The sequence below is a fragment of the Rhinoraja longicauda genome, chromosome 12, assembly GCF_053455715.1.
Source record: "Rhinoraja longicauda isolate Sanriku21f chromosome 12, sRhiLon1.1, whole genome shotgun sequence".
Classification (NCBI taxonomy): Eukaryota; Metazoa; Chordata; class Chondrichthyes; order Rajiformes; family Arhynchobatidae; genus Rhinoraja; species Rhinoraja longicauda.
Window position 1 is genome coordinate 29,422,674 of NC_135964.1, and position 13,423 is coordinate 29,436,096.

At 40.7% G+C, this 13,423-nt stretch overlaps 1 protein-coding gene across 2 annotated transcripts in view; it reads right to left on the reverse strand.

Annotated features, from left to right (window-relative positions):
- Window positions 1-13,423, reverse strand: part of vwa8 (von Willebrand factor A domain containing 8) — a 207,607-nt gene that overhangs the window by 117,980 nt on the left and 76,204 nt on the right. For both annotated transcript variants that reach the window (XM_078409361.1, XM_078409360.1), the window contains exons 13-15: window positions 12,683-12,843; window positions 6,902-7,015; window positions 2,816-2,984 (exon numbers count right to left, since the gene is read on the reverse strand). In XM_078409361.1, the coding sequence (XP_078265487.1) occupies window positions 2,816-2,984; window positions 6,902-7,015; window positions 12,683-12,843 (444 nt within the window). The remainder of the gene's footprint in view (window positions 1-2,815; window positions 2,985-6,901; window positions 7,016-12,682; window positions 12,844-13,423) is intronic.

Sequence of the window (13,423 nt, forward strand, 5' to 3'; positions counted from 1 at the left end):
CACTCCGCTATCCTTAAGAACACTATCCAGCTCTCTCTTGAAAGCATCCAACGAACTGGCCTCCACTGCGTTCTGAGGCAGAGAATTCCACACCTTCACCACTCTCTGACTGAAAAAGTTCTTCCTCATCTCCGTTCTAAATGGCCTACCCCTTATTCTTAAACTGTGGCCCCTTGTTCTGGACTCCCCCAACATTGGGAACATGTTTCCTGCCTCTAATGTGTCCAATCCCCTAATTATCTTATACGTTTCAATAAGATCCCCCCTCATCCTTCTAAATTCCAGTGTATACAAGCCCAATCGCTCCAGCCTTTCAACATACGACAGTCCCGCCATTCCGGGAATTAACCTAGTGAACCTACGCTGCACGCCCTCCATAGCAAGAATATCCTTCCTCAAATTTGGAGACAATTTGCAGAGGAATTGTGAATCTACCTCATTGGAGACCCTTGAAATATCTTTAACTGGACTTTATCTTGAACTAAATGTTGTACTTTTTATCTGTACACTGTGGACAGCTTGATTGTAATCATGCATAGTCTTTTCTTTGACTGGATAACAAAAGCTTTTCACTGTACACATGATAATATTAATAAACTAAACTGAATACAATTAAACAGTGTGCAGTCTGCACAGAACATTCCACATTATGGAAATAAGATCACTGATAAAACAGCTGAAACATTTGGCTGAGTGCACCACGGAACTTCTGCTTTGATATTCTGGAGGCCAGAACGATCGACTTCCAAAAACCACAACTATCTTGCTTTGCACAATATATGACATTGAAGAGATTTTTCTCGATGTCCATTGGCTTCAGTTTATACCAGAGCTCCTTGATGCCAATTCAGTTAAGTGATGACATCAAGGGCAATCCATTTCTAGATGGAAACCGGAACGAGCTTTGGAGCCAAAATGAGCATTGGTGAATAGGTTTATTGGTAAGCAAGAGCTATCAAATACATCTATCATTTTACTTATGATTGACAGTGAATTGATAGACTGATATTCTTTGGTGGACAGGATATATCTTGACATTTATTTACATTGTTGAGCAGATCCATTGGCGGAACTACACTAGAATAGCTTGGCTAAAAGCATGGCTTGTTCAGGAATGCATGTTTTCATCACCAGAGCCAGTTTGTTTTCTGGTGGCACAGCCAGTGTAGTGCTCAGCTACATATTGATATTTGCTCCTCAGGTTCCGATTAAACCTTTCCCTCTCACCTTAAGACCATGCCCTCTAGTTTATGATTCCTTCGAGTGCAGGAGACTGAAAGATGATCTTATAAGGGTATAAAGGTATGAATCCCCAACCCTGGGAAATCGACTGTGCATTCACCCTATTTATTTTCTTCATGATTTTATATACCTTTAAGATCATCTTTCAGCTTCCTGCACTCCAAGGAATCAAGCCTGCCCAGCCTCTGTCCTATAGTGCAGGACCTTAAGTCCTGGCAACATCCTTGTAAATTTTCATTGCACTCTTTCCAGGTCAATTGCGTCGATCCTATAGAAGGGTGACTAAATCTGAACATAATACTCCATGTCCAGCCTTACCAAAGTCTTGTTCATCTGTACATAATGTCCCGTTTTAACTCTCCTACCCATTCCCTCACTGACCTTTCTGCCCTAGGCCTCCTCCATTGTCAGTGGGGCCACTTGCAATCTGGAGGAACAACACCTCATGTTTCACTTGGGTAGCTTACAACCCAACAGTAAGAACATTGATTTTTCCAATTTTAGATAACTAACCAAGCCACTCCCCCCTCTCTTATGTGTGCCCCACCTGGACTCACCCCCCCCCCCCCTCCCTCCCCTTCCTACATTCTTCCCTCTGGCTTCACAATTCAAAACTCTTCTATCCTTGTCTTACACATTTTGTTTTTTGATCTCTGATCTTTGTCCAACCATCTACATCAACCCTCCCCCCCCCGCCCCGCCCCCACCCTTCACCTACTACCTGCCAGGCGTTGTCCTGCTCCTCCTGCCAAAAATCTTTTTCACCACCATATCTACCTGCAATGCCAATTTCAGGGAACTATGTACTTGTACACCTAGATCCTTGCACTTATACTCCACCTTTGTCAGTAAACTTAGTCCACTCCTTAAATCAGTGATAGGGCTTTTAAATACCTATGGTTCAAGCAATGATCCTTGCAAAATCCCACTATCTGCACTTTCAAACATGAAAGCTATGTTTTACTGTTCATTTGCAATTAAGGCATATATATTCACAAACACCTGAGCCTTAACTTGACACAACCTCATGTGTTACATCATTGAATGCCTTCAGAAAATTCAAATGCACTACATTTACTGATCGTCCCTGGTCGATCACTTTCACGTGATCTAATCATAATGAGGGAGAATCTTCTGCTGACCTGGAGAGAGCACTTTGCAAATGCATTCCCTGAGCATAGTCTCTTGTTTGGAAGCTTCGAGAAAGTAGTGCAGTGTGATTAGAAATGACATGCTTTGACCCCTGGATTGCCTTGACAGTCAATGGGACCCATGCTTACACTTACTGTCTCTGAGAAACAATCACTGAGATTGAGATTGACTGAATGTTTTTGACAACTATTGATACTCAAAACCACTTGTGCATTATTTTCTTTTAAATTAAAATTTAAAAAACATTAAAACACTAAAAACACAACTGAAAACTATATTCCATTTAAATTATTAATTAAATCAAATGTAAAGTTCACATAAGAATAGAGCTATTTTCATGTAAAAAACACAAAGTATCACCTACTGAGATCAGATACTTGAACTGCTAGAACATCTCGGATATGAACACAAGCATTCTCACCATTTTAGTAATGACGTCCATCTCTTCTTTCATGGAGAGGGGTCTTACACTGTGAAATAAGAACATGGTCAGCTGCTCTGACCCCAACCATTGCTGAGTGCTACTGCCCACCACTGGAGGCTCAGCCAAGGCTAGAATCCTGAAGGATGGATGGACGGGATAAATCAATCTGCAAGCACAAAAAGCAATACCGGGGTTCTCTCAGGTGAGCTGCACATGTAGTTGCAAAATAATACAAAGAAAACTCAGCTTTGACCTAAAACTGAGACTTTCCCAGAGGCAATTTTCACAGCCTGTATTGAGAAGACTAACAGAAATGATACCGGCTATACATCATTGCGAAGTTTCCAATAAGACCAGTATCTCTTCTTACACAAAGAACAGTTCCAATATTAACTGCAGAAAAGCTAAACTCAAGCAATATTTTTCAAAAAATTAAGAGCCACCATTTAGACCAGAGGTATCCAGATCACAGACTTGACTGAGATAATCAAGGTACAAGGTACTCTTGGTACCCTATTTTTCCAATTTTCTTGTGTGTCATCCAACAGTAACATTAACACACATTTTCTGTCTCCACAAATGTTGCCCGAATGTCTGCTGAGTATTTCAAGAAATCTCTTATATTTCTGATCCCCAGAAACAGGTGTGTTCTGCAGCTCACATCGCCAGCAGTGTTTGTTTTATTTTCTGTCCCCATTCAGACAAATCAGGAGCAGAAAGAGGACCCTACAGTCCTTGAGCCTCTTCCACAATCCAACAAGACCATGTCTGATCTGACCTCCCTCTGTCTACACTTCTTTCAGACAGATCAGTTATGCTTAACAAGTATTCATCTCCCTCTCTCACATGACACCAACAGAATTTGTGTTGCATGGATTCTTTGGGTCTCCACCCCATCATTACCATTGTTCTCCCTGGCCCTCCCCTCTTCTGTGAAACTTGTTTTCCTACTTTCCCAGTTCTAACATTTCATCAACTGTAAATATTAACACTTTTTGTCTCTCCACAGATGCTGTCTGCTACTTGCATTTTTTAAAGATTTTTGACTTCCAGCATTTGTAGTTCACAGCTTGAAAAACCGATGTGTTCAATTCCACTCTTTTACATTATTCAGCAATCTAAGTTTACACTTCATATCAGTTGATGACCAATTTATATTCTAATCATATGATCATTGATACAAAATACTTGCAGGTCCCCTTAAAATAGCAAAATTTCACCATGTGAAGTTATTTCTGTTTTAATTATATAATAATTGTTACGTATGAGTTCAATTTTGAATTAAGTGCACACAGTGAGGAAACGCCACATTGAAGCTCATACATTTTTGGAGATGTGAAGCTCTCTTTCATTTAGATACCTTGCAGTCATTTGTAGTTAAACACTCTGTCATCCTGCAAGACATTTTTCCAGTTCAGGTCCTTCTTATAGTAATCTTTTTAAAAACATTAATTCAACCAAATGAAAGGCAAATTAAAATAACAAGATTGGGCAGTAGAATCCCTAAGGGGCAGCCGTATCCATTTCTCACTTTACTATCCAGGAGAACTGGGCAACAACAATTCAGAATCAGTCCTTTAATAATCCTTTTGATGGATAAATCAGCTTGATATTAGAATCAGATGTTTCCAATTTCAAATATACTAAATGCCAAAATAGTGGTTTGTTGATTTAAGTCTGGTTAACTTGTTATGTATTGGACATAAAATCTATATATGCACAAATATATTCATTCTACAATGCCTCAGCAATGTTAAGCATTGAAATGTTTAAGGAATGATCTAATTAACCATCCACAAGATAATAAAATAAATTAGTCAAGTGACTTGGCAAATGATGTGGCTTGAGTAGAATTGTGCTATGAATAGTAATAAGGTCAATACTTGAAACCCATGGCTTTTCATTTGTGATTAATCTGATTTTACTGCACAGATTCACCAAAGTAAAAATGCGGTGTCATAATGGTGTCATATTAGGACATAACTGCATATATAAAAATAGACATTAGAGCTCTTTGGTGGATTTTTCCATCTTTGCAAACTTTTCTCTCTGTGCAAAGCATATACTTTCAATCCACTGGAAGGATTCACATGATAAAATCAATGAAATTAAAAAGATTAACAGCCAATGTTAATAGTTACTTTGTCCTCAAACACACGAGGATGGCAGTTTTCTCTGACAATATCAGATTTAAAACTAACGAAGTACATTCATCATTAATGATTTGCAAAGCAATGCAGGGAGAAAGAGATACCCCATGAATTATGAATTTCAAGCAAGCTAATGAGTAAATCCCCGCACGATTTGCTCTGCTAAATTTGGTATCTTGGCGTAAAGCTCCCCATGACTTCCACAAATGGCTGGATTCACACATTGCCCATTAGACGTACCACAGAAAATGAGGGCTGGACTTATTCAATTAGGACATTTACATCCTTCAATGCCCCTACTCTCAAGGCCAGACAGGGCTGGATCTCGAGAGTCTCACTCCTGCATGTGGTTAATTGCTGTTCAAGATTTTTTTAATACTGAAATTTAATGTTTAAAATTGTTTCTCTTACAATTCCATTGTATCTTTATTCTTCGCCTCAATCCAATTTTTCACTTTATTATTCTTTCTGTGCATGATCTGACTTTAATTCATACTGATTCCCTGTTGCTTACTTAATCCTTCGGTCTCATTTATCTAGCCGATACACCTTTTGCCCTGTTAGCCAGGGAGGTCTCAGATGTCCTGTGTCCTCACATCTCCAGCAACTCTCATAGATACATAGAAACATAGAAAATAGGTGCAGCAGGAGGTATAATTTAATTTCATGCTGTTGGACCTGGGGGTAAAAAAGTCTAACTCCTGCATATATCTGAAGACACCTCAATTAGCAAAACATTAGCAATGTGAATTCTTCACATCACTCTCTTCACATTCAGAAAACCCATCAGTTAACAGGTGAGTTTTTTTAACAATATATTAAGGCATGGACGGGTATTCCGTCATTTTATCATCACTGGAACTAATTTGCAGGTACTCAAGTTTAACAAAATGAGTCAAACCCATTCAGTTGATAATGGTTTAACTGAAATTCTTGCCTTCGAGACACAAGAGACTGTAGATGCTAGAACCTGGAGCAAAAAAAACTGCCGCATGAATTCAGCAGGTGAAGCAGCAGGAGGGTAAGGAACTGTTGACGTTTCAGGATATGACCCTGCATTAGGAGTTGACTTCACTGCTATCCTCCTAATTAACAAAACATGCTGTACTTATAAGGAACATCTAATGGTTAACTTCACATAATTAGCAAATTGCTGCTCACCAGAGCACAATTTGTGCATAATTTGGCTGCAGGATTACAACCATGAATATACTTCAAAAATATTTTATTGGTCGTGAAGTGCTTTAGATTGAAGTTGTGAAAAGTGCCACATGAAATCAAGTCTTTATTGTTGTTCCATACCTTTTCATCCCCTTCAGGGCAATCATGTACCAAATGTGACTTCCAGTGCTGAGAGTATCAGCTTCAGCCTTAGCCTCAGAAATAAATCGCCTGACTCAATGAATTGGTGAAATGTTCTACTCAGTGTTAAAATGGCATTTTAAAATAATTATTCTCACAGAAATTCTAATGAAATTCACCTCATAACGAGGACTGTTTTCTGGACATAAATATAGTGACCATCAGGATTCAACTGAATTAACTCATCTGTTATAAATAAACCATCCAGCTACATTTGTATGTAGGAAATGTGAGCCAGAAAGTTTCTTGTCACATAAGGGATTGTAAGTTAATAAGGAAATGTGCTTGCATGTCTGATTAGAACACCCATCTGCATTTATAACTAGATATATTCAAATAAGTGGTAGTCTGAAGGCACAAAGTCGTCCATCTGCTGCTGTCAAAGGGTACTGCTGCCAGTTCCTGTGTGAAGTAGCTATTTTTATTATTGTAAAAATAGCAAATTTCCGCTTTAAATCATTAGCCAAATCATGACAAATAAAACTTTATGTTTTTTATGGACCACTTATAAAGATCAATGGGAAAATGCTTAAAAGATTGTGCACACATTAGCCATACTATGTGTCAGTACCTCTGTTGGAGATCGTCATCAGTGAGATTCAGTTCCTTTTTCAGATCCTGGTACCTGTCTGCTCTGAGTAACCGAGTGCCATCATAAAGTGTCAGCTCCCTGTCGTGAATAAGCCTATTAAAGAAAATCAAAGCCAATTCTTCAGCACCTGTGACAGAAACCAGTTAAACTGTGTACCTTATATTGTAGTCCACTGCAACCATATAGGAGAATTTAACTTTCATTAGCCATAAGTTCAAAAAACCGGAGAGGGCAAATTTAAGGTAATTAGGAAAAATAAACCCAGAGGAAATGAAGAGATATTTTTATGGAGCAAATTGTTTCCTGGAATGTGTATAACAGGATGGTGGAAGCTAATTCAATGGTAGCTTTCAAAAGAGAATTGGTTTAAAAGTCTGTCAGATTGGACAGATCATTCAAAGGCACCTTGAGCTGAATGCATGGCCTCCTCTGCTGCTCTGCTGCTGAATACAACAGCATAATACGAAAAGATAAATGCACATTGGGCACATGTACTTGTTCGATATTCCATCTATTCTGCATTTATTCAATTGAATGCTGGTAAACTTGACAAAGTAGCTGTGAACCTACAATTTAAATAACGTAAGGGTCCCTTATCTTTTCAAAATGGTCTTGAAAAATTATATGCCAAAGAACAGACATGGCTTAGAAAGGAAAACACCATTCATATTTTGTTGTGGTCTCTGCATAAGGACCCTTAAAATAACTAGTTATTGATCTACAATTTGCAGTATAGTTGCTCACCCAGTCAATTCCAACAATACATACTAGCAATGTAGACACAAAATGCTGGTAACTCAGCGGGTCAGGCAGCATCTCAGGAGAGAAGGAATCACAGGACAAAGATAGGATGTAGTCAGAGACAGGAAGACTAGTAGGAGAACTGGGAAGGGGGAGGGGATAGAGAGGGGCAGCAAGGACTACCTGAAGTGGGAGAAGTCAATGTTTAAACTGCTGGGGTGTAAACTGCCCAAGCGAAATATGAGGTGCTGTTCCTCCAATTTGCGCTGGGCCTCACTCTAACAATGTTTTTTTCCTAAACAAACTAGCAACCTCTATCACCAAGGATGTGCAGTAGCTGGATTGGCACCATCACCCACAGGTCCCCCAAGTCACACTCCTTTGTTAATTAAAATTATGTTGCCTTTCCTTCATCAGTGTAGGCATAGCCAGAAACACACTACCCAACAATGCTCACTTGAAGTACTGCAACTTCTCAACAGCAATTAGGAATGGACAATTAATGCTAGTTTTGCTGGCATTTTTACTTTTTGCTTTTACTATAAAATTAATTAACTCTTTTAAAAACTTAAGGCAGTGTAATCTAAATGCACTATTTTATTATATATTACATGGTATTTACAACAGAGAAATTGATCTCTTCAGTTTTACACCAAATCCATTGCATGGCAGCAAGTTCTACGCTCTCGTTACTCTCTGCATCAAGAGGTGCTTATCTCCGTTACCTTATTGAAGTTATCAGTGACCTACATATATTTATAGCCCCTACACGAAGACTTTATGATCTCTACATCTATGAGGCAAAGCCTTTAATTCTCTTATGGGTGTGTCTCCTCTTTTCCAGAAGAAAGAACCTAGATTATTCTGATAATTATAATCAGTTATACTTCATCCTTGGAAATAAATTAATTAATCTCAGCTGTGGTAGCCAGCAGCTCATAATTATGAAAACAACTCAAGACTCTGTCTTCACCCCTGCAGGTGATGAACCTTGCAGAGAAGTAATCCCTTCAATTAAATCCGCTAATCTGCACAAACGCACATTTTGCAGATGCCTCAGTGACTCCAATGTGTGAATGTGTAATTATTTAATTGGAAATCAATAATCATAGTACAAAGCATCAGGTTCCAGTCGGCACAATCAATATACCGTTCAACCACTCTCACCAGACTGCTCAAGATATTGTTTTCATTAAATTCACATGTTGCTGTCAAGGCCATCTTCAGCTCCCCACCACAAATTGTCTTTGAGTTGATCCACCTTCTTGAACCACTGCAGTTGGTACATTGAGAGCATTTCCATGGAACTATTGGAGAGCAAGCCCCAAGATTATAATCCAACGGTATGAACATAATTCTGACAGGATTTGGAGGGAAATTGGCGCACAGTGGAATTAATATGTGCCGGCTCTTTGAACAGCTTGTGGGTATACGAGGTGCTTGAAGGTCCAACACATTCACTGATGGTACACACACTCCAGTCACAGTGCATTGGTCATAGATAAAGAAAATCACTATGGTTATGGATGGAACACCTGGCAAGCAAGCTGATTTGTCCTGTAAGTTGGCAGTCCTTTGAATGTTGTTGCTCTTTCATGTATTCCATCACTCTTCGACGCTCCGCAAGAATCCTCATTCCCCAAACACTCCGCAGGGAGTCACACTCCTCGACACTCCCGATAAACCTCACTCTCCAACACTCCCCATGAACCTTACTCCGACATTCCACACCAAAACCACATGGATCCAGATCTGAATGCAGTCTTCATCTTTACATGGATGTGTCTTAGAACCTCCACTTGACATTCACCAGCATCATTATTGGCAAATTTACCACCATCTACATCTAATCTTTACAATCTGAGAATGAAGTCAACCAGCCTGAAGAATCCTTTGCAAGAGCAACTCAGAGGTTATACTTAGCTCATGATTCCCCACATCATTTACTCCATCTAATGGCATCGGTTAAGAGTATATTTGGAAACACTATCCATCTGCCTGGATGAAAACAGCTGCACGAATCCCACCAAAAATTGATGGCATTCTGGTTAGAGCTACTTGCTTGGTAGATTACTCTGACCACACCTCCCAAATGTGTGACTTCCCGAAGCAGATGAATGAAACACTACCACCTGCGGGGTTCCATTCATGCTTCTCACCATCTGACTTTGAAATTTGTTGCTGTTCCTGCCTCTGGGTGTAATTGTCCGCACAGCTTAACTGGACACACTGCAACTTTTAAATGCCACAGTGGTAGAGCTGCTGCCTCACAGATCCAGCAGTGCGGTTTATGTGAAGTTTGCACGCTCACCCTTTCCCCAGATGCTCTGGTTTCCTTCCACATTCCTACACCGCGAGGGTTTGGTTGGTTAATAGGTCACTGTAAATTGATGTGACAGTGTAGGTGAGCGGTAAAATCTGGAGGGAGTTAATGAGAATGTGGGGAGAATAAATTAGATTAGTGCAAATGAATTAGCATGAGCTCAATGGATCCAAACAGCCTGTTGTTATGTAAGAAAATAACAGTAGATGCTGGAGTAACTCAGCGGGTCAGGCAGCATCTCAGGAGAGAAGGAATGGGTGACGTTTCGGGGACTCCTTTGACTCCTCCCACTTCCTCCAAACCCGAGGCTTGGCTATGGGCACTCGCATCGGCCCCAGCTATGCCTGCCTCTTTGTCGGGTACGGCGAACAATCCTTGTTCCAGACGTACACCGGCCCCATCCCCGAACTCTACCTCCGCTACATTGACGACTGCATTGGTGCTACCTTTTGTACCCATGCAGAACTCACTGACTTCATACATTTCACCACTAATTTCCATCCAGCTCTTAAATATACTTGGACCATCTCTGACATCTCCCTACCGTTTCTGGATCTCACCATCTCCATCACAGGAAACAGACTAGTGACCGACATCTACTACAAACCTATTGACTCCCACAGCTATCTTGACTACACTTCTTCCCACCCTGGCAGATGCAGTTTAATGTGGATAAATGTGAAGTCATCCATTTTGGTGGTAAGAACAGGAAGGCAGATTATTACCTGTCAAATTAGGAAAAGGGGAAGTACTAAGAGATCTGGGTGTCCTTGTTCATCAGTCACTGAAAGTAAGCATGCAGGTACAGCAGGCAGTGAAGAAAGCTAATGGCATGTTGGCCTTCATGACAAGAGGAGTTGAGCATAGAAGCAAAGAGGTCCTTCTGCAGTTGTACAGGGTCCTACTGAGACCACACCTGGAGTACTGTGTGCAGTTTTGGTCTCCAAATCTGAGGAAGGACATTCCTGCTATTGAGGGAGTGCAGCGTAGGTTCACTAGGTTAATTCCGGAATGGCGGGACTGTCGTATGTTGAAAGACTGGAGCGACTGGGCTGGTATACATTGGAATTTAGAAGGATGAGAGGGGATCTTATTGAAACATATAAGATTATTATGGGATTGGACAGCTTGAGGCAGCAAACATGTTCCAAATGTTGGGAGAGTCCAGAATCAAGGGCCACAGTTTAAGAATAAGGGATAGGCCATTTAGAACGGAGATGAAGAAAAACTTTTTCACTCAGAGTTGTAAATCTGTGGAACTCTCTGCCTCAGAAGGCAGTGGAGGCCAATTCTCTGGATGCTTTCAAGAGAGAGTTAGATAGAACTCTTAATGATAACGGAGTCAGGGGGTATAGGGAGAGGGCAGGATTGGGGTACTGATTGTGGATGATCAGCCATGATTACATTGAATGACGGTGCTGGCTCGAAGGGCTGAATGGCCTACTCCTGCACCTATTGTCTATTGTCTATTGTTTGATTGTTTTCATTCATGATATGATTTGACTGGTTGGCAAACAAAAGTTTCACAGCACCTTGGTACATGTGACAATAATCAACCAATGCTAATGTTGATAAGATTAACTTGAATAAAGTGTGGGAATGGTTGTGTGAGTGTAAAGACAAATAAGATTTCTAATCAAGCAGAGATTCGACAAAATTTCATATAGTATCAGAGAAAAACAAAAATCATATGTTAAAAAAAAAATTTAAACACGTCTTTAATGTCAAAGACATGGTGGCACGGCGGTAGGGCTACTGTCTTACAGCTCCGGAGACCCGTGTGTGATATGACTGTACAAAGCCACTACTATGCCTAGGCTGCTGACTATATTTCAATTTAGCGTGTGATGCGCATGCTCACATCTGAAACCAAAACAGCAGAGACAGAGAGCACAATAGCAACCATTCCACAACCTCATTAGTTGGCCCACGAATTTCAAACTGTCAAGCACTATTTTGAAAACTTTTAGAAATGATTGCAAGCTTTCACAGACATTGATGAGGGAAGGCCCAATAGCCATTAGGAATTCTATCAATAGGCTTGTACTATGATAAAACATCTCACGAAAGCAGTCAGATTTTAGCTTCCATGCACCAAAAGGCTGTTGACATTGAGCAAACTCAATGGGCAGCACAGTGTGCTGTGGTAGAGTTGCTGCCTTACAACGCCAGGGACCGGGTTCCATCCTGACTACGAGTGCTTGTCTGTACGGAGTTTGTAGGTTCTCCCCGTGACCTGCGTGGGTTTTCTCCGGGATCTCCAGTTTCCCCCCACACTCCAAAGACGTACAGGTTTGCAGGTTAATTGGCTTGGTATAAATGTAAAATTGTCCCTAGTTTGTGTAGGGTAGTGTTAATGTGCAGGGATCGCTGGTCGGTGTGGACGTGGTGGGCCGAATGGCCTGTTTCCACGCTGTATCTCTGAACCAAACTAAACAATTGACCATTCACCTTGAGCAAAGGTGGGGGACATGATTAGAATGATTAGTAGTCCACAGAAGATCTGGTAAAGATACAGGCATGAAGAGCCAACTGTATCTTATTTTTCTACTGTCATGAGTGCTCTCAATAAAGGAACATGAAATCCCACCAGCTGGGTGTTGCACAATTTTCAGAAGTGTCATTGCTACCATTGAGGAAGCAACAATTTGAATCGTATATAGAGAGAAAAGCAAACATTGATTTAATGATTTTACCTCTGAAGAATCGCTAGTGTTCCAGGATTGACACGATGAATGCCATCAAGGACAACTAGTTTTCCATCCAAGGCCGCAGTGACCAGAGGTGCAGGTCGCCAGGCAGTGTCACCATTTGGAAGAGTGTATCTCTGTTGAAGCAAATCTCTGGCCGTCATATCCTGTGACACAACATGAAAAAATAATGTCATACTGTGGCAAGTCAAGTCAGAGGTGTGTTATCTGCTCTGTGATCCTGGTCCTGTCAGTATATTCTTGATCTTTGTAAACCACTGGTTCAATTGTTTGGAATAATGTGCAGGTTTTAGCAATGTTACGTCAATTCTCAAAGTAGAACATATTTTAAAATCACAGTGGTGCAGCATTTAATGTTGCTGACTCAAAGCTCCAGTGCTGTTTGAGTGGAGATTGCATGTTCATTTTGTGACCACATGGTTTTCCACCAGGTGCTCCAGTTCCTTCCCACATCCCAAAGACGTGCATGTAGATAACCACAGGAGATGCGACACCTGTACCTATACCTCCTCCCTCGACTCAGTCCAAGAACCCCGACAGTCCTTTCAGGTGCAGCAGAGGTTCACAGTGTCAGAGTGAGGCCCAATGCAAATTTACGGAACAGCACCTCATATTTCGCTTGGACAGCTTACAACCCAGCGGTAAAATATATTAATGTCTCTAACTTCAAGTAACCCTTGCTTTCCCTCTCTCCCCATCACTTCCCTATTCTAGTTCTTCAACATT